General features: G+C 37.2%; 12 protein-coding genes across 12 annotated transcripts; 4 read left to right on the forward strand and 8 right to left on the reverse strand.

Annotated features, from left to right (window-relative positions):
- Nucleotides 1–72: 72 nt before the first annotated feature.
- C9374_006312 (uncharacterized protein) lies at nucleotides 73–1,185 on the reverse strand (the record flags this gene model as incomplete). Its single annotated transcript, XM_044696159.1, has 1 exon — nucleotides 73–1,185. The coding sequence occupies one exon, from the start codon at nucleotides 1,183–1,185 to the stop codon at nucleotides 73–75; it is 1,113 nt and encodes a 370-aa protein (XP_044547003.1).
- A 247-nt stretch (nucleotides 1,186–1,432) lies between these two features.
- Nucleotides 1,433–1,795, reverse strand: C9374_006313 (uncharacterized protein; the record flags this gene model as incomplete). The annotated part of the gene is made up of 1 exon (XM_044696160.1): nucleotides 1,433–1,795. One exon carries the CDS (start codon nucleotides 1,793–1,795, stop codon nucleotides 1,433–1,435), a length of 363 nt encoding a protein of 120 aa, XP_044547004.1.
- A 458-nt stretch (nucleotides 1,796–2,253) lies between these two features.
- C9374_006314 (uncharacterized protein) lies at nucleotides 2,254–2,751 on the reverse strand (the record flags this gene model as incomplete). Its single annotated transcript, XM_044696161.1, has 1 exon — nucleotides 2,254–2,751. One exon carries the CDS (start codon nucleotides 2,749–2,751, stop codon nucleotides 2,254–2,256), a length of 498 nt encoding a protein of 165 aa, XP_044547005.1.
- A 96-nt stretch (nucleotides 2,752–2,847) lies between these two features.
- C9374_006315 (uncharacterized protein) lies at nucleotides 2,848–5,502 on the reverse strand (the record flags this gene model as incomplete). Its single annotated transcript, XM_044696162.1, has 8 exons — nucleotides 2,848–3,705; nucleotides 3,828–4,039; nucleotides 4,198–4,228; nucleotides 4,299–4,373; nucleotides 4,475–5,034; nucleotides 5,090–5,160; nucleotides 5,214–5,301; nucleotides 5,376–5,502. 8 exons carry the CDS (start codon nucleotides 5,500–5,502, stop codon nucleotides 2,848–2,850), a joined length of 2,022 nt encoding a protein of 673 aa, XP_044547006.1.
- Nucleotides 5,503–6,103: 601 nt separating this feature from the next.
- C9374_006316 (uncharacterized protein) lies at nucleotides 6,104–7,370 on the forward strand (the record flags this gene model as incomplete). Its single annotated transcript, XM_044696163.1, has 6 exons — nucleotides 6,104–6,117; nucleotides 6,242–6,270; nucleotides 6,330–6,373; nucleotides 6,573–6,676; nucleotides 6,751–6,781; nucleotides 6,972–7,370. 6 exons carry the CDS (start codon nucleotides 6,104–6,106, stop codon nucleotides 7,368–7,370), a joined length of 621 nt encoding a protein of 206 aa, XP_044547007.1.
- Nucleotides 7,371–7,561: 191 nt separating this feature from the next.
- On the reverse strand, nucleotides 7,562–8,305 carry C9374_006317 (uncharacterized protein; the record flags this gene model as incomplete). The annotated part of the gene is made up of 1 exon (XM_044696164.1): nucleotides 7,562–8,305. The coding sequence occupies one exon, from the start codon at nucleotides 8,303–8,305 to the stop codon at nucleotides 7,562–7,564; it is 744 nt and encodes a 247-aa protein (XP_044547008.1).
- Nucleotides 8,306–8,641: 336 nt separating this feature from the next.
- C9374_006318 (uncharacterized protein) lies at nucleotides 8,642–9,865 on the forward strand (the record flags this gene model as incomplete). The annotated part of the gene is made up of 2 exons (XM_044696165.1): nucleotides 8,642–8,867; nucleotides 8,976–9,865. 2 exons carry the CDS (start codon nucleotides 8,642–8,644, stop codon nucleotides 9,863–9,865), a joined length of 1,116 nt encoding a protein of 371 aa, XP_044547009.1.
- Nucleotides 9,866–10,047: 182 nt separating this feature from the next.
- On the reverse strand, nucleotides 10,048–10,554 carry C9374_006319 (uncharacterized protein; the record flags this gene model as incomplete). The annotated part of the gene is made up of 1 exon (XM_044696166.1): nucleotides 10,048–10,554. One exon carries the CDS (start codon nucleotides 10,552–10,554, stop codon nucleotides 10,048–10,050), a length of 507 nt encoding a protein of 168 aa, XP_044547010.1.
- Nucleotides 10,555–10,683: 129 nt separating this feature from the next.
- C9374_006320 (uncharacterized protein) lies at nucleotides 10,684–11,181 on the reverse strand (the record flags this gene model as incomplete). Its single annotated transcript, XM_044696168.1, has 1 exon — nucleotides 10,684–11,181. One exon carries the CDS (start codon nucleotides 11,179–11,181, stop codon nucleotides 10,684–10,686), a length of 498 nt encoding a protein of 165 aa, XP_044547011.1.
- Nucleotides 11,182–11,359: 178 nt separating this feature from the next.
- On the forward strand, nucleotides 11,360–12,815 carry C9374_006321 (uncharacterized protein; the record flags this gene model as incomplete). The annotated part of the gene is made up of 5 exons (XM_044696169.1): nucleotides 11,360–11,589; nucleotides 11,745–12,154; nucleotides 12,221–12,486; nucleotides 12,535–12,721; nucleotides 12,778–12,815. The coding sequence occupies 5 exons, from the start codon at nucleotides 11,360–11,362 to the stop codon at nucleotides 12,813–12,815; spliced, it is 1,131 nt and encodes a 376-aa protein (XP_044547012.1).
- A 119-nt stretch (nucleotides 12,816–12,934) lies between these two features.
- On the reverse strand, nucleotides 12,935–13,621 carry C9374_006322 (uncharacterized protein; the record flags this gene model as incomplete). Its single annotated transcript, XM_044696170.1, has 1 exon — nucleotides 12,935–13,621. The coding sequence occupies one exon, from the start codon at nucleotides 13,619–13,621 to the stop codon at nucleotides 12,935–12,937; it is 687 nt and encodes a 228-aa protein (XP_044547013.1).
- A 2,138-nt stretch (nucleotides 13,622–15,759) lies between these two features.
- C9374_006323 (uncharacterized protein) lies at nucleotides 15,760–19,695 on the forward strand (the record flags this gene model as incomplete). Its single annotated transcript, XM_044696171.1, has 3 exons — nucleotides 15,760–16,428; nucleotides 16,586–18,536; nucleotides 18,656–19,695. 3 exons carry the CDS (start codon nucleotides 15,760–15,762, stop codon nucleotides 19,693–19,695), a joined length of 3,660 nt encoding a protein of 1,219 aa, XP_044547014.1.
- Between the last annotated feature and the right edge of the window lie 51 nt (nucleotides 19,696–19,746).

Consider the following 19,746-nt stretch of genomic DNA (forward strand, 5'->3'; position numbering starts at 1 on the left):
TTGTCATAATATACAAGGGCATGGACATGGAATGGACGTTTCCTATTTCTGAACATACCACCTCAAAGTACATTACTTGCTATGTTTCTTAATGGAAAAGGCAGTAATAGCAGCCACCACAATCAAACATCCTAAAATCGAAACCAAATTATCAATCCATTCTCCCAATACCACCGATGACAAAATCAATCCAATCACAATACGAATCGGGAACATGATGGAATAATTCGATGATCCAATTTCCTTTGCACACCACAATTCCAACACTGCGGCCACTAAACGATTCATAATCATGAACCATATAAACATGAGCCATCGTACAGTGTTGTATCGGGTAAAGACAGTCCAATCTTCATATAGGCACATGGGTATGATTGGCCACAATACCAGCAAATACTTTTGAATGTAGAACAAGTCTTCGGGAGAGATTTCTGGAGCAACATAATTTTCTTCTTCCCGTGATTGTTGTGGTTCAATAGATTTAGGATCTTCAAGAGTTTCCTTTGTGGTTGCAGTTTCTGAATCATGTAAAGCAACTCGATATCGTGAGCTCAATAACGGTGCCTCAATAGAAGCTCCTGAATGAGCCGATTCATCCGAAGCTTGACTTTGGGTTTCCATAAGGACTGAATCCTCGTGATATAATTCTCCATTCGATTGAGCAGAAACAAGAGCCATACTTGATTGAGTCTCCACCATCAAGACTTTTTCTCTCAATGAAGGACTAGAAGGTAATACTGGCAACGTAGATAATGATGATGAGGATTTGGATGGATCTACGGCAAACACGACATCTTCAGAACCATTAACTACAAGTGCACTCGATGCTTCATAACCTTCCTTACTCATTGAATACGATGAAGGATGGACATTCATGGAAGGCTTCTCTTCACCAGTTTTGGATGGAGCCAACTTGTTCACTGCATTCAATTTCATGGAAAAGAAGAAACTTGAAAGTAAGGCAATGATCATACCAATGAAATCGTTGGGCCATTTGAAACCACGTCCAATTTGTGAGAAATCTGGCCACCATTTCCATTGATAAGCCACAGGATTTCCATTTTCATCTTCAGTCACTCGTGTGGCGCTGGCCAAGATGATAATCACCGCTCCAGTCACTGTAAAGAATAAGGTCATTAAATCAAACCATGAAAACGTTTCAGTTTTGAATACCAAAATTCCCATAAACACAATAATGAAGGGTGAAGATAAAGAACTAATTGCACATAGGTCGATGAGGTGAAGAAGGTGGCAAATTCTCTCAAACTCGAACCAAACACAATGGAAAGTTGATACAAACACAACATGCCCATGACTTTTCGATGTCGATACAATAACTTGCCCAATCCTCCTGCTTGTCGAATGTTATTCCTACAATTTTCAAAGACACTCACTCGACCATACTTGTAAAGCATGCGAGGAGTGTACAAGATCAATGCTCCCAAATTAGATAAACATAACAAGTATAGGGTTGAATGGCTGTTTGTTTTCCTCCGTAATGTAATAAATATCGAGAAATGACTTGATTGGTCGACATGATGAGATGAGTCAACAAGGCACATAGCCAAAAGAAGATGAACCAAAACGATCGCATGTTGTTGTTGTTGAGTTGTTGAGGTGTTGGGGAGGATGATTTCAAGTCTATCATCAAATTCTCTTCTTTCTGAACAAGAGATGATTCCACTCGGCCACCAACGCCTCCTCCTGTTGTTGTTCCAACCATCAAAACCGTGGAATCATCTTCAAGAGATTGATAATCTGTCGAGGAGGAGGCGCCAATACTGGGCATGGCCATAATACGCGATGAATGATGCTGAGAAGCAGCGATTGTTGAATGCATTCTTCATCCACACAACTCGAGTAGGATAGGATAGGACTGAGTTGTTGTTATTACAATCTTTTGGAAATGAAAATCATAATGCATGGATGTGGAACGACTCGTTGACTCGTTCCTTGGATCCCATTCTTTGAAATTCCAATGACAAGTTTTGGCGACATGCAGATTTAGGCAATGCTACACTCAGCGAGAACACTGAACAAATGCTGAGAACGGACTCGAGTACATATATGTGGTGGCCTTGACACTTTGACAATGCATGACTTGTGGTTTGAAAAAGTCTTTTATTCTTTTGAAGAAGAAGTACAATCAGTTGCTTTGGTCGGGAACAATGTTGGTCTACACTGGTTGCAGGTCACAACTTGCAAACGCGTTGGTTTGGAAATTGTAACGAATTGTTTCAAATCCAAAATAATTCATGAAGTTTGATAACAGAAATAATAAATGTAATCTTTGTGTTGAGCAATATAGCGCTTGACATTTCCATCATGGACCAAACAATAACATGAAGTGAATTGTTCTGGAAGTCCATCAAAAGATACAAATGAAGGGACATTGACAATTTCATTTCGAGTCCGTGCATGAACAAATGAAATATCCAATTCTTTCATCAATTCCATGAGTGTCATTACAACCTTACTACTGCCTGTGCCCATTTCTGAGGCGTATTTGGATCCCAAAAACTTGGAAACAAACGCCTTCATGCTCGAAAGTTGCAATTCTGACATGTTCGCTCGATAAATTTCCAACTCCCAATCACCATAACTGGAGGTTAAATAATCAGTACATGTTTGTAATGGAGTATCTTCATGATAAAATCCAATTTGTAAATCTTTCAGTTTCACTGGCTTTGTTTGCCTTGTGGTTGTTGTCAAATTTGTGATTGATTTCTTTGCTGATTGTTTTCTTGTCATTGTTTTTTTAAAAAGATCATCTTTGAAATTGAATGTTTGTTTAATTTTCCAGAAAGCCAAATTGAAAGCTGTATGCACCATCCATTTTATGTGAAATTATTGAGATGGTTGATGTTTGCCAATATCGTGTGGATTGGTCGTTGGAAGTTGGCATGTGAAACCTTTACAAATGTAAATAGTGGTCTTATTATCCAATACTTTGGCATCTTTCAAATAAGGTAATCTTTTCTCAATCAAATCCACACATTCAGGATCGTCCTTATTCACATAAATAAATGTTCTTTGTGAAGGTGCTGTATGATGAATGGCATACTGGATCACTTCATTCAAATTTTGAACCGATTGGTCATAGACGAAGGCAATTTTAGCTTCATGATCTGAAACAAATCTTCCCAATGTTGCCATCAAACCAGGCACTGTGTGTGGATGCTCAATAATATAACTACTATTTAACTCGATCAATTTGGAAAATCGTTCTTGATACTCCTCGGATAAATTCAAATCATAGTCACTGAGACGAATCAAATTCATGGCACTCACACTATTTCCACTTGGTTCTGCAGCATCATGGAATTCTTTCAATCGATAGAGAACGCTTTTATCCGTTCCACTTTCTTCATAATAACCTCCATCTTGAGCATCATAGAATAATCGATCTTGTGTGGCTTGCAATTCAAAAGCCCAATTGAGCCAACGTGTTCTTCCTGTGACTTCATACAAATCCAACAATGCTGCAATGGTATTGGAATAATCGGCAAGAAATCCCTCAATAGGTATTGCTTTTTGTGAATTCTTTCGGTAACTTCGATAGAGAATCTTTCGATCTCTGTCATAGAGTTTTTCGTAAATGAAAAGTGCAGCCTTTTCTGCAATGTTCGCATAGGTTGGATTGTTGAGAATGATGGAACCAAGAGCAAAGGCACTAATCATGTAGCCGTTCCAGCTTGTAATAATCTTATCATCGACATGAGGTCGTGGTTTGTTTTTCTTTCTTTCTGCCAGCAAGATCATTTTACATTCTCAATCGTTTTGGAGAGAGTTACAGGATCGATGGTATTGTTCCATTTCGCACTCACTTCATGCAAATCAAGCTTTTCATGTAAAATATTGAGTCCAGTCAATTCTCCATGTGGATCACTTCCAGATGGAATATTTCCGTCTGGTCTAACGTCAAACATGGCATTGAATAATTCAGAGGGTTTAATAGCTCCAATACTTGGAACCATGGTATCGAGAAAATCAGTGAGCTCACGATAATCCCAACAGTAATAGGCTCCTTCTTTCTTTTCTGTGGATTGGAAGTTGGATAGCTATCAGCGTCTTCAGCAGAAAAGAATCCAATTGTGTTGCCATCTTCCTCCAAGGACATGCTTCCATTGACATAATCGAGAATTTTTTGCATGACAAGTGCAAAGTACTTGTTTTGAGTGAGGAGATAGGCCTTACCATACACGACAGCAAGTTGACCTTGATCGTACTGTAAATGTTTTGTATGGTCGATCATGTTGAGGATCATGTTAAAATGTTGTTGCATGATGAACACTTACCAACATCTTTTCGAAATGAGGAACGAGCCAAATATTATCTACCGAGTATCTGTGAAAACCACCAGCAAGTTGATCCTATGAAATTGCAGTTTTGGAAAATTGGTTCAATTCCAACAGTTGACATGCGGAACGTTTGGAAAAATCAATGTTGAAACCAAATAAAATCATTAACTTACATGAATTCCACCTTTTGCCATCTTGGTCAATGTAAAATTCACGGCATTGATCATATCCAATTTTCTAATTTCATCTTTTTCTTCATAATAACGCCTTAAAAGGAAATCTAAAATGATGGGCTGAGGAAATTTAGGAGCCTTACTAAACCCTCCATAGGTAGAATCAAAGGATGACATGTAATCTTCTACACAAGTTGCTAAATATTCATGAGCATATTGGAATACATGTTCAGCACTTGCTGCTTGATTCTCTTCTCGAGAGCTCTTCTCAATAAAGGCCTTCTTAATAATGCTAACGGCTTTTTCACTTTGTTCTACAAGTTTAGGTCCTTGTTCTCTCCATAAGGTGGCAATTCGTTGCAATAAATTTGGAAAGGAAATTCCTCCTCGATAGATGGACTCTGTTGGAGGAAAATAGGTACCACCAAAGATTGGGCTCAAATTTGGAGTTAGAAACACACTGAGTGGCCAACCTCCGTGTCCTGTCTGAACTTGTACATAGGTCATGTAGACACGATCAATATCGGGTCGTTCTTCTCTGTCAACCTTAATATTGACAACTGTAAAAAAACACGAGTTGAATTTATGAATAATATTAACAATTATAATACATACAATGTTCATTCATAATCTTGGCAATTTCTTCATTTTCGAAAGATTCTCTTTCCATGACATGACACCAGTGACTGTCCGTGTGAGGTTTGTCAAGTTGTTGTTTGAAATATTATTGAATACTTACCATGTACTGTATCCAATAGAGAGAAAAATAGGTTTGTTTTCTCTCCTTGCCTTTTCAAAGGCTTCTTCACCCCAAGGATACCAATCCACTTGAAAATCACAAGTGTAATAATTTTCAAAATGCAAAAGTCAATTCATTAAATGGCTCAAATATTTCACTCACCTGGATTATGTTGATGTTGCAATAAATAAGGAGAAGACTCTTTCTCAAGTCTATTGGTAAATTTGAACTGCTTATGTTCTTGATGAATAGTGGCTGTCTGTTGTTGCTGAAGCGTAGATTCTACCATTTGTAAAGTTTTTGATTTTTTAGTATGTGAAAAAACTTGATCAAGAAGCGAGAACCGATGACAGTAATATTTGTTGAAAGTATGATGAAAATCTCGTTGAAAAATAATATTGTTTTTTGTGTGGTTGAGCTTGCTGGTGATACGATGAAAATGGAAGTTGTACAAATACTCGTTGGTGTTCAAAGGATTGGTTGGAAATGTTCTATTTACAGAAATTGTCGATTTGTAGGTTGAAGAGTTGTTGCTTTTACTGAAGTGACGATCACGAGATGGATCCGAATTATGGTCTTTCGGAACGAAGTAAAGTCTTGTGAAATGCTTGCAGATCGGCCAGCACCCACTTTTTTCATTTTTGTTTCTGGTGCTGCAATGCTTCACCTCGATCAAAATCCTCCAAAAATTGAACATGATTCTTTCTTTAATCTTTATGTAATCGGGTGTGGTATAGTGGTAGCATTCCAGACTGTCACTCTGGCGACCCGGGTTCAATTCCCGGCACTCGAGAAATATTTTTTATCCAAGCTTTTCATTTTTTTTCCGTTAAATTGGAAGGAAAAGCGACTGGCCTTCCACGTCGAAAACAAAATTACAAAAAATAATAATGAATCCTGAGTAGTAGGTGTCCGTTATTTTTGACGACTCTCCGTTTTGAACGAACGAAACTTCTTCAACACTGTTGGATTATATTGATGAACGATTTTAACAAACCGAAACCTCGTAATTTCTCAAATTGAAACAGCGATTATTTGTTCAAGTTGCTTTTGATTGGTATGTTTTGACAATTCATCACGGAATTTTTAATCTGATGATGATTTATATTTTCATAGGTGATTCTGGTGTTGGAAAGAGTTGCCTTCTTCTCCGTTTTGCTGTATGTTAAACGCTATCGTAATTGTATGGATTTTAATTGTTCATCATTAACAACAAATTATTCGAACGTTATATGGATGATAATAACTGCTGATGGCGGTTACATTCCTTGAACAACAACACCTAATAACAACATGGTTTTCAAATTTCTCATTCATTAACGACAACAATATCAAACACCAATTTTCAATACTTTATAGGACGACACCTATACTGATAGCTATATCAGCACCATTGGTGTTGATTTCAAGATCCGTACCATTGAATTGGATGGTAAGACCATAAAGTTGCAAATTTGGGATACGTAAGTAACAAAGATCGTTGAGATGGCAATAATAACAATACCCTCTAATTGATGCTGCTTCTTAAACAAAAAAGTGCTGGCCAAGAACGATTCAGAACAATGTATGTAGTTTTTGTAGTCTAAACTCATCATCTTTTACACTTGTTTCCATATTACAGTGTATGTACATTGAAAGTTCATATCTCTAATATTTTGTGAAATCATTGATTTTTATTGTGCACACTTTTTGTCGATTTACCAACAATGCATACATCCATTTTCTTGATGTTGGCATGTATTTCCGAAATGGTAATAGACATCGAGCTACTACCGAGGTGCCCATGGTATTATTATTGTTTATGACGTGACTGATCAAGACTCTTTCTCCAATGTCAAGCAATGGCTCAGCGAAATTGACCGTTATGCATCTGACAATGTGAACAAGTTGTTGGTCGGTAACAAGTGTGACCTTACTTCAAAGAAGCAAGTTGATCGTAGCACTGCTGAGGAATTTGCCAAGTCTTTGAACATTCCATTCCTTGAAACAAGTGCCAAGAACTCTACTAACGTCGAGCAAGCTTTCATGACAATGGCTGCTGAAATTAAGAACAGACTTGCAAGTCAACCAATCACCACACAACCAACCATGTCACATGGAATTACTCCAGGAGCTCCATCCAAGCCAGCATCAAGCGGTGGTGGTTGTTGTGGATAAATCATCAGTTTAGACGGTGAAGTCACGTTTTGTAGAACGTTATTAAAAGCTGTACAGAAGTAACCAAATCGATTATTGTTGTGGTGACACGCAATGTTTTGTGGTGTTTCCAATCTGCGTCGTTTGTGAGATTCGAAGTGTTATCTTTTATTCACTGTTTTTTCTCTTCTTTGAAAGGATTATCAAAATTCTCAAGAAAATAGCGATGAAATCCATAAAGAGCTGAAGCGCCATTCGAACAATATCTTCATCACCAGCATGACATCTTTCAACGAAAGGAAGCTCGAAAGGGTTGCTCCAATAAATAGCATGCTTCTACGTTTGGAGAAGTGAGCAGCTACAGAGAAGCAACTTAAAATCAAAGTTGTTCCAACTAAGGCATAGAGAGGAATATAGGGATCAATTTCAGTAATGATGAGCCTTATGAGCGGTCCAAATTGAAATCCAAAACTCAAGCCAAGTGCCAACAACCCAGGCATCGAGCTTGTTAAAGTTACATAAATTACTAATCCAAAAGAAACAAGGTTGTACAAAATAGAAGGTTGCAAATTATAATAAATAGAAACTGCGCACCCGAAGGTTGCACACAGCACAGAGGCAGCCAGTAGCATGTAAACGCCTCTCAATAGTTTCTGAACATTGGATTCAATGCCCGAAAAATTGCCAATAACACTCCAATCTACATTTGTCGGATAGAACGATGATCCGTTTTTCAGTTTGTTAATTTCTCTCTCCTGTTGAGCCTCTAAATCAATATTGTTTTGAGAATGTTTTGCAGAATAATGATCATCATCACCTATAATCATTCTCTTGTCATCAATGGTAATTACGCTTGGGGTTGCATTCTCTTGTTGCTCGTTCGTAAAACGAAAATTCGTCGTCAGTCGTTCCGACTCTGTTGGAGAAGTGTTATCCGTGATCAATTGTCTTGACATTTTTTTATGGCTGAAAATAATGCAAAAATTGATTCAACCTGGTTAATCAATACTTGATCCATATTATTTAAACGAACACGTGTTTGTTTTGGCTCAGTTCTTGGAAAGTTCTTTTAAAAACCCCATATTGAGTTACATGTTCAAAATTGTTACCAGCAAGTTCAACAGAATCAGTAAAAAGTTGGCGCCACAACTAATTTCAACATTAGAAAAAAAATAAGCAATTTCAAACGATCATCCCTTATCCATCAAAGTATAATATTTATATAATTGATTCTCTTCATTGAATCTTAGAGGAAATCCTTTTTCAAAAGTACTTAATCAAATATAATCATCATGGGACAAATACTCGACAAGCCCGTTACCGAGAAGACAACACACGTTGGCCGTAATGGTTATTGTCAATACGGATGCAGTAGTATGCAAGGTTTTCGTTTGTCAATGGAAGATAGGCACAACTTTTTTACGGAATTGCCTCGCTTTACTCCTCCTAAAGTACAACAAGCGGTAGAGACCGGAGACGTACATTTGTCGTTTTTTGCTGTTTTTGACGGCCATTCGGGTAGGTTTTTCAATAACAAAAGTGCTGGGATGTATTCGTTGTATGGAAAATTCATTTTTATACATTGAATATATTTAATCTACGATTGAATGGAATACATTTCAACAGGCGACACATGCGCAGAATATCTCTCAAAGAATCTATTAAAATATGTGCTAAATGAAGAAATTGAAAATAATCTAAATATTACACCTTGGAGTCTTTTAAATTCGGACCAAAATATTGAGCAAGGATTTATGAAAACTGATGCAGAGTTTGATAAATCATGTGCTGGAGTGGACGATAGCGGTTCAACTGCAACAACCTTAACTGTGAAGAGAATTGGAAAAGACAAACTGGAAGTTATTTGCGCTAATACTGGAGATTCCAGAACAATAATGCATTACAAAGGAAAAACAGAACCCTTGAGCTATGACCACAAACCTCATGTGAACAGTGAAAAAACAAGAATTGCAAAAGCTAAATCCTATGTCGAATTTGGAAGAGTCAATGGTACTCTAGCTGTTTCAAGAGCATTCGGAGACTTGACCTACAAGAAATATGATAAGCTTCCACCAGAAGAGCAAGCAGTCATTCCACTACCAGAAATTAAGCGAGTAATTCTTGATTTAAATGACACGAGCGAATACAATTTTGCAATATTGGCATGTGACGGTGTTTGGGACGTCATGTCCAATGCTGATGCAACAAACTTTGTTTTACAACGATTGCTGGAGCAAAAGAATGGTACATACAAGCGATTGACATATCCAGGAGACCCTCCTCAACCGCCAAGTGATCATTCACATGATGCTCCAGAAAATCATTCTCCAACCTCAGGTTTCAAGTTTGACCTTGGTTCAATTTGCGAGGATGTCCTCGATCATGCAGTCAGAGGTCTCGACAGTAAGGACAATGTCTCAGTTATAATTATTCTCTTCCAAAGGGATGATGACTACGTGCCACCACAACAATCGTTCAATCTTCCTCCCAATCATTTTGCTGCCTCCATGCAATAAACTGTACATAATAATAGTGTTTTGAACTGTCAACAAAATTGTATTTGTACATCTCCTCAGAACAAGCTCAATTAACATGCATTCATCACTTGCATGTATGTGAATCATCTTCTTGTTCTATATCACTGTCCGAAACGCTACAAAATTTTTGAAACTCCACTCTAAGTTTTCAAGAAATTCAATTACAACCATTTGAATTTTGGAAAAATCACACAAACAGCCTTTCCCCGAATTAAACCCATTGGAATTGGTCCATACATGTTAGAATCGACGCTCGACACAGCATTATCACCTTCTACCCACACATGGCCTTTCGGAATGTACTTCCCAGTTGGTACATGCCCATCAGCATCTCTTCTCGAAGGCTGATACACTTGTCCAGGAAGAGCTTTCACTCTCTTAATTGCCGTTGTTCTTGGCTCCTCGGGAGAAATAAATACAACAATATCATTGATGTCGAGTTCGTTCTTATGGTCCTTGACCCGTTTAATTAAAATCCAATCCCGACTCGACGATGATTTTCGGGATGAGGCTGGACCTGTAAGACCCCACTCCGAATTGAGTGTTGGTTTCATAGAGGCTCCATTCACACATCCAAACCAATATCTATCAAATATAAAACAAGAAGCTCCATACAGAGTGGACGAGATGAAGATGGTTGGATATAATAATGCCTTCACTCGTGACATTTTTTTCAATTTGGAAAATTATAAATTTCATAATGATTTTATTATTAATATGCCTCTCAGGCAAAGGATAAGTGGAGGAGATGAGAACTTCTTCATCATTTATTTCATAATACAAAAATTAAAATGTATTTATTTCTTTATAAAAACTTTTCCTAAAATCCAAGTGAAATGTAAAACTGGAATTAAGCAGCATAATTGATGAGCATAATATCCATTCGATGAATGGAAAGTATCATCAAAAGGCTTAAAATTTTTCACATTAATTTCCTTAATTTCAGAATTGTCATTTGAATTAATTTTTACATGATTATACATCCAAATAAAGTGTGTTAAAGTGGCTCCAAAAGAAATATTTAACTCTTGTTTCTTATTTGGAGATGATGTAGATACCACAAAAGACACATTGGCATGTCCCGAACCTCCACCTTGCTTACGTTCAATATCATTTTGATTAAAATTTTTAATGGACTCGATTTGTGTGTGATTGAATTGTTCTGATTGATCATTAAATTGTTTTATAAAATTTTCAGTTAAAACATCTGTTCGTTGTGGATTCCGATATATTTGATAGGATGAAATGAGAGGCAGGGAGAGAGTCAAAGCAAAGGGCACTAGAACTCGTTTCATTTTTTTTTTGTAAAATGTGAAGCAATTTTGATTGGCTGTCTGAATTGAGGACACATGTTTTAGTGAATGGATCCTCAAAACGGACTGCAAAATGCTTAACATAATTCGTCCGATTAGTCCTTTCATCCAGTGTTTGCTAACTAACAGTTAAACTCTTTCACCTCGAAAAACATAAAAAATGCAAAAAGAGGAATCAGACCCGAACAAGAATTTCTCTTCTTCATCACTAATATTTAAAGAGAGTACGAACCAACAACGGTCTTCGGATCGAGTTTATGAAAGGGATCATCAACAGCAACATTCAGGATCCCACGAAGTTTCACCTCTGAATGTTGTCATTTCAAGTGCTTTGGCTGGTTGCTTGGCAAGAATTACGTTACATCCGTTGGATACCATAAAATCGAGAATGTATGTGTTGTACTAGATTGCTTTTGAGAATTTAGGATTTCAATTGTTTGATCTTTGGAAAATTATTTATCTTACTTTTGAAATTATAATTTAAATCGTGATGAAAATTTACGGATTGGCAATTTCCATCTTTTTTCATAAAATTGTAAGAATAGGCAAGTACAGATTACTAATCCTGAACTGAGCTCCAAACTGCCTTCGGTATTGTTTGAAGGTGGACATGCTTCAGTGAAAAGCTCAGAAACTGCAAACCTTCATACCTATAGGAATACATTACATGCCATTCAATCTATGGCAAAATATGAAGGAATTCGAGGGTTTTATAAAGGCCTTGGGGCTTCATTAATATTTACTGGACCAGCCATTACTTTGTATCTAACGTCGTATGAATTTTGTAAGAATAATTTAATGAGAATGGGACATAATACGTTTAAGAGCGATTCGTTTTTGGCAAGAAATTTAGGAGGAGAAACTGCACTTGTACATTTAGTGAGTGGATTATTTGCAGAGAGCGTGAGTTGTATATTTTGGGTCCCTCATGACGTGCTGAAAGAGAGATTACAAGGTATGTGAATTCATGTGGAGACATGATGAAATAATTTATAACATTTTATGGCATGTGAAAATTCAGTTCAAAGAGGAAATCAACTCACTCTCTCTCAATTGATTAAGATTGTAAGGCACGACGGATTTTTACAACTTTATAAGGGCTACTGGATTACTCTTGGTTCGTTTGGACCCTTTAGCGCCATTTATTTTCTGACCTATGAAAAAGTCAAGAACTTTTTTCAACAACGTCAAACGCCAGGAACTCCTTTGCCATTTTCATTAATTTTACTTAGCGGTGCTGTGGGTGCTGGATTGGGATCCTTTTGTACATTACCATTGGATGTTATTGTACGTAGTATTGCAGTCAATCTTTTTTTAATATTCACTCATGTGTAGAAAACTCGATTTCAAGTTCAGAGAAGGACCAAGCGAGTTTATTCTGAGAATGACATCATGTTTTACAAAAATTTTGTGGATGCAGTAAGAAAAATTGCCAAATATGAAGGCCCAAAAGCGTTCTGGAAAGGTTTTACGAGTAGAATTATTTATGCTGCACCGAACTCGGCTTTAATAATGGCCTTGTGTAAGTATTGCTTAGAAAAAAGTTTGTATGCTGAACAATTACAATTCACAACACAGTTGAGTTTTTCAAGTCAGAATTTGATTTTATTAAATAGTTGGAACATTCTTCACACTGATTTAAACATCTCTCTGCATCAATGACGTGGGTTATTTGAGCTCGTTGAGAATAAATTATTGATGTCCTTTAGAAACTGTCTGGATATGCACTCATGAATTATTCATTATCTTCTTCTTCATCCTCCTCTTCCTCTTCTTCTTCAATTCGTTCCTGTAACATTTCTCGTAGTGCTTGATTTGTTTGTTTTTCCAGAAAATCCATTTGATCCTTGATATGTCTCTTGAGGTCTTCATTTAGTTTTCTAGGTTTTAACAAATTCGAATCGCTATTGTCTTCCTCTCCTTCCAGCATTTTATCAAGTCCGGCCAAGCTCTGTAGCTTTGCTGCTTCCTCGAGTAAGCCTGAAATTTGATCACGCAGAATAACCTCTGTTGCTTCAATCGGAGATGCAAAATATTTAGATGTTTTTTCGTGTGGATCTAGGGTTGCATAGTGTCTCTTCTTGTACCGTTTAAGTTTGTAATCCATAGGATCGTAATTTCGGAATATTAATCGGGTACGATTTTGAGTATTGGATTTTGTGTTTTCTTGATCAAGCTCTTCCTCTTCGTCATCAATAGCTTCAATTATTTCATCCTGCTCATCATCTTGCATGTAATCATCAATTAATTCTGTTAATTGTTCCGAGTCCTTTCCGATCAGCTCCTTTCCATAATTTTTCTTGATTGTTTCAATTAATCGCTTGTCCAATGCCTTGAAGGCATTATCTTGCATTTCATGTTGTGGTTGATTTTCTTCTTCCGATGATGAGACGGGACTTGTTGAATCACCAGACGCGCTCATTTTTTTGTAATGTAATTTTATCCAGCAAATCTTTACGAAATTAAGAGTGACACATAGTGGTTTAACCCGAGCCAAAATACTCCAGCGAGTTTGTTGGCGAGTTGGCGAGGGTCTAACACAAAAGGGGAGTTGCGTTGAACCACACTATGACCTTGCACTAAAAGCCATCAACTACTTGTTGCAGTGACAGTACCGACAGTGGTAATGTGGAAGACGTCAACGTTTCTTGATGCATCATTTGAGTGCTTTTGTTTATGTACTTTATTGCACAACAACTCTTGCCTCAATTCCAACCGAGAGGGTGTATGCCTTGTAAAGCTTTAGGCAGATCCGCCCGGAATTGCATAACGATTTTTGGCAAAATACAAATAGTACATGCAGAACATTTGCAACTCGTGAGAACAACAATATTTGGATGAAACATGATAATAAGGGACTGATAAATGGCAGCAACAACAACAACCGATGAAACTTGAAAATAAGGGACTACTCAACAACGAGCCGTGAGGGGCAGAAGTATGGAACGGATCACGATTACGAGCGGGTGGGTGATGAATATAGTGATACTTCTTCTGATGAAGAGTCTGATGAGTCCTAGGAAATGGCATCATTGGTTCGTATTGAATCTCTCAAAAGGGCATCATTGGTTCGGAAGGCTTGCTGTTGTTCAGTATCATCACCACCCTACCCGAACGATAGAAAATATTTATTATTATTAAGGATATTTTTTTGAGTGTTCGAATTCTTGCTAAATATTGAGTTGGGGAACAATCATGCGAAATGCGCTCAACACCTGGCCACCCGGATGTTCAAGTCCATTCATCATCATGGTTGTTTCTATTTTGAATAATAATCATCGCGTATTAAAACGATTGTTGAACCGATAATAAACAAAAACAATACGATTGTTCATCAACACTTTAAAGCATTCCATAACCTAAACCTATACCAGTCCAGTAACCGAAAAACAGGTCCTGCCATCAAAATCATCAAAAATAACCTTCTCCTTGATGCCATCTCGTTGAAGCTGTTGTGGTGAGAGTACAAGCGGTGGGTATGATTATCAATGAACAACCTTCAAGCGGAGCATTCTCCATGTATAAACATGGACGACAACCCTGTTTCTCCCTCACGAGAGTTCTCCATACTACTGGATACAGTAGATCAGCGAGAAGGTATTGACAGTGCAGAAACGAGGAAAGGGTTGCAATGATTATAATTTAACAAAATCATCAAAATTGTGGGTTTTGAAAAATATGTTTGAAAAGCAATTTTTAACAATTAATCATCATTTACAACATACAACCAACCTCCACCACACTTATTTCTTATTTCAATCACGAGAGTCTTTTGACTTTGTCTTCATCTATTCTACTCAATTAGAAATTGATTTTCCAAGTTTTTATCAACGCGAGGGTGTTGTATGTTTGATTGTATTCAAAACTAAGGCGCGATGAATGTAAATAATTTGTGTCTTGTGAAAAAGAATCTGGTACAAGTATAGGGATTACAAAAAATTACCAAACAAAGATTTTTAATTAGCGAAAAGAATTTGTCACCCTATCTCGAATACACGTGCAAGTATGGACATTCTCAATTTTAAAAATTATTTCATTCATTCTCTAGTGGAATAGATGAGAAGGAGACTTGTTGTTGGTTGTTTGTGTGTTGTTTGAGGTCGTGTGATAGATTCCTTCCGCTGATTCTACTATTTAAAAAATCTTTGTTTGGAAATTTTGTCGTGGCACAAGTGCCAAAGTGTGGTGGAGGCCAGTTGTATCTAGCAAATAAATAAACAGTTTACCTGATAAAGAACACATAAATAGATAGATCATTGCCTTGTCCATTTCATAGCTACCTAAAAAGAACATGGGAATGCTTGAGTATGGATGTCATGGCTTCCATTTTCGGTGTAATAATAAATATTACTTGATCCTACAGATACCCCTAAATAAGGAATTTATGAAATGGGTAAAAATTAATGCAATTTCGAAATTGGTACTTCAAATTTCTCGAATTGAATTATTAAACGTTGAAAATGGTAATTTAAAACGTAATGGTAGGACATTAAGAATACAATAAATACATGCTGAATTTTAGTTGTGTTATTGAATCATCATTAAAAAAAACAATTCATCATGAACAATCAGAGTCGTGAGGAGAATAATTCAAACAACCCTCGTTTCACCTCCTCCCATCATCCATTCCTTCAACCTATATTCCCACCAAATCCCAATCTTTTCACTCAACAAAATCCATCCTCTCAACCAATTTTCCCTCCAAATCCCGCCATTTTCTCCCCAAATCTCTCTTTTCAACCTGGATTTCCTCCACCATGGATTCCTCTAAATCCCTTCTCTCCTCAATTATATCCAATCATTTCACCATTTCCTCCAAGAACTTCAGAACAAACATCAACAAAGGACCAAGAATCACCCAAGTTGGAAAATGTTGACAAGCCATCGGTTACCAATATCAACCCCATCAAATCACCCAATCCTACCAGAGAAATTGAAAAAACCTTTCAAAATTCAAAGAGAGTCTTGGTGATAAAGGAGCAACCACAAATGATATGCAAACATCCTTATCAAAAACGTTCCATGATGGAACGTATTGATAAATGGCGTAAATTGAAAGGCGTTGGTGGTTTTGGTGGTTTCTCTATCCCTCCATACATACCAATGGCGCAAATTAAATTTTCGCCATGTGAACACACTTTGAGTGATCATTATAAGTGTGAGGAAGAAAGAGCAAAGAAAAAGAAGAAGATTGCTTCTCATTGGCAGAGATTGGAAGTATTGAAAGACGTATCTACTGTTGATAAATTTGGAGACTTATTAAGGACTGCTTATTTGGAGCGTGGAATTAGTATTGAACCTCTCTCTCGATCAAGGAAAAGCATACGCAACCCAAGAACATTATATGTTGTTATTTTTAAAACAATTCAATATGGAATGGAGCAAGATTGGTACTTTCTTTTTTGATAGATCCATCAACTCATTGAAGAAAAAGTACAAGAAATTGAAAAGAAAGATTAATCGTGCCAGATTGGAAGGAGCATATGATGCTTCAGATGCAACAAATTTTATCATTCAATGGAGTGTCGATGATTTAACCTTTTCAGAATTCACTGATAGTAACACCTTTACCTCTACTGTATCGATAACTTTTCCAGAAACATGGACCAATTCTGACCATTTCCATAAAATGATTATGAAACTTGGTCAATTAAGTCCATCCAAACCCTTACCGTTAAGACAAGCACAACCATCATCGAACAAGTCCAATGTATCAACGACTCCAGGAGAACCTTATTCACAGTCGGAAGAGGATTTAATTGTGACATCCTTGCGGAAGGGAATGAATTTGGAACAAATTTACCGAGATTACTTTACACACCGAACATTTCAGTCGCTGAAAAATAAGGTTCGACGGTTAAGAAAAAGGCAACTCTATCACAAACAGCAACCAATGAAGAAGAGATTGAATAAGAGAAGGATGGTTCCTAATTCCACTGCTTCGACTGATTCAAAGGAGTTAAGAAAACCGTTTTGGCATGATGATACGGTTGATCGTTGGAACAAGATTTGTCCTGTGTCATGTTTTGCCAAGAATGGTTTGAAAATACCGACCCAAAGTTGGTTTACCCTCTCCATTCGCCAACGATGTCCATCCACAAAACCACCTCCGAGCAAGAAGGAATTGGTAGAAAAAGTGTGGAGCAAATCAGAAACTTGGAAAAAGACGCCATGTAAGTGTGGAAATTCCAAGTTTAAAAGGACAGTCTGCTCGTTCAACGGACGCAAGTTTGGGTCAGAAAAGAAGAAGCTTGTTCAGGAATTCAAGCAAGTATCTGCGTTGGAGGAGTCTTTAACAATGCTTCAAGAGAACGGAGTGAATTCATCCACGACTGCTGAGAATGAAGTGAATTCATCTACGATTGCTGTGAACGAAGTGAGTTCATCTACGACTGCTGTGAACGAAGTGAATTCATCCACTACTGCAGAGAATGAAGTGAATTCATCTACGATTGCTGAGAATGGAGTCAATTCATCCACTACTGCTGAGAATGAAGTGAATTCATCTACGATTGCTGAGAATGGAGTGAGTTTATCTATGACTGCTGAGAATGGAGTCAATTCATCCACTACTGCGGAATCAAAGGAAAAAGCTGATGACACTATCGAGAAATTGCTAAAACAAATTTACACCTCCTTCTCAATCTCAAACGAAGACAATTATTTTGTGAGAACAAAGAAAGTGAGATTGAAACTCACCTCAGAACAAAAGAAGGTCTTTGAAAGATTTTTCTTCAATTCTAACCATGCTTATAATGAAGCATGTCTCCTTCATTTCATGTTAGAGCAAAACAAGGGAAAAACACTCCTTACCACCACAGAAGACGATTACTTTAAAATTTTGAAGAATCCCCAAACCAACCTGAGATTCAAACAAACTAGGTGGCTATGGGATCAAGAGTTGAAACATTGTCCAGCAGATATTAAATTGAACGCTGTGAAGGATTTTGTCAAGGCTGAGAAAATTACTAGACATAACAATAAGCAAGCAGCAGAAAAGGAATCCAAAGAGGCTGCTCGAAAGGCCAAAAACAAATTTTTTAAAGATGTTCAAAAAGGAAAGAAGGAGATGATTACTGATGAGGAAATGAACGAAAGATTTAATCCCAAACATTTTACTCGACAACCTCGTGAATTCGAAATGAAAGGACGAAGCAATCAACATCCATATCAGTCGTTCAAGGTGACAAACATTTCATTATCACAGGAAGGAGTGTTGTTAAAACCTACCTTTTTTAAAGGGAATGAAAGTGCATGTCCTTCCAAGAAATCTAAGGATCATCTTTTGAAATTTTATTATCCTGCAAGAGCACGAAAGTGGTTAAAGGAAGAGATTGGTATGTATTTCGATTTTACTTACATGTGATTTGAATCTCTTACATGAATGTGATTGATTCATGTGATTGGAACTTTTCTGAATTCTAATTTTTCCATGATTGCCTGCCCAAACAACAAGACAACAAAAATTTTTCACACGAGACAACCTTTGCACGAGAAAGAGGAAGATATTTTGTTTGCCTTCCAGTCCGTTATCACAAAGCTTTAACTCGACAAGAATACCAACGGTTTGATAAAAGCTTTTACGAGTCCAATTCGAACAGTGGAATTGAATATGACAGGATATTTCTCAAGGACTGCCCACAACCTTCTCAAAATGAACTCAGAAAGGAATACATTGCATTGGATCCAGGTGTTCGATGTTTCATGTATGGTTATGATAGTAATGGAGACGCATTGGAGTTTGCCGCTCAAGGAGAAAACACCATACTCTTTTCCCTTTCTCTAAAGCAAGATCAGCTCAGGTCGGAAATTGCCAAGAACAAATTTCTAAAATACAATTCTCGGCAGGAACGAAAATTTTATAAGGGTTTAAGAAAAGCCCTAAAAAAGAAGATTAGAAGGCTGGAAAGCAAAATTAGAAATAAGGTGAATGATATGCATAACAAAATTATTGACTATTTAACTTTCCACTATTCTGAAATTATAATACCTGAATTTAATGTCAAGGCCATGATTGCTAGAAAACAAAAACAAAGGAAGCGTCAAGGAAAAGAAGATACCACGTGTCAAGGACAAGAAGGTTATACTAATGGCCAAACGGAGAATATGGATGTGCGAACAGAACCTCTTGTTGCATCGTCTTCACCATTCGAAGGATGGGAATCAAGGGACACCACCACAAGTGAAACCACCACCAACACTTCCGAATGGGTTGGAAGAAAAATTACTAGAAAAACTGTTCGCCAAATGTTGCGATTCCGACACTATGATTTTCGAATGAAACTCTTGCAAAAGGCAGAAATGCGTGGATGCAAGGTACATGTTGTCACAGAACAATATACATCGAAAACGTGTGGAAATTGTTCAGTGATCAAGGAAGACCTTTATGGAAGCAAATGGTTTCATTGCAATCATTGTCACTTCCACATCCCTCGTGACGGTAATGGAGCAAGAAATATTTTGATCAAGAATTACCATCATTTATTACATTGGTAAGTTGAAGAGACAACTAAAATGATTCATCATTCGGGCCATAGATCTATATAA

Source organism: Naegleria lovaniensis (genome assembly GCF_003324165.1).
Source record: "Naegleria lovaniensis strain ATCC 30569 chromosome Unknown tig027, whole genome shotgun sequence".
Taxonomy (NCBI): domain Eukaryota; phylum Heterolobosea; class Eutetramitea; order Acrasida; family Naegleriidae; genus Naegleria; species Naegleria lovaniensis.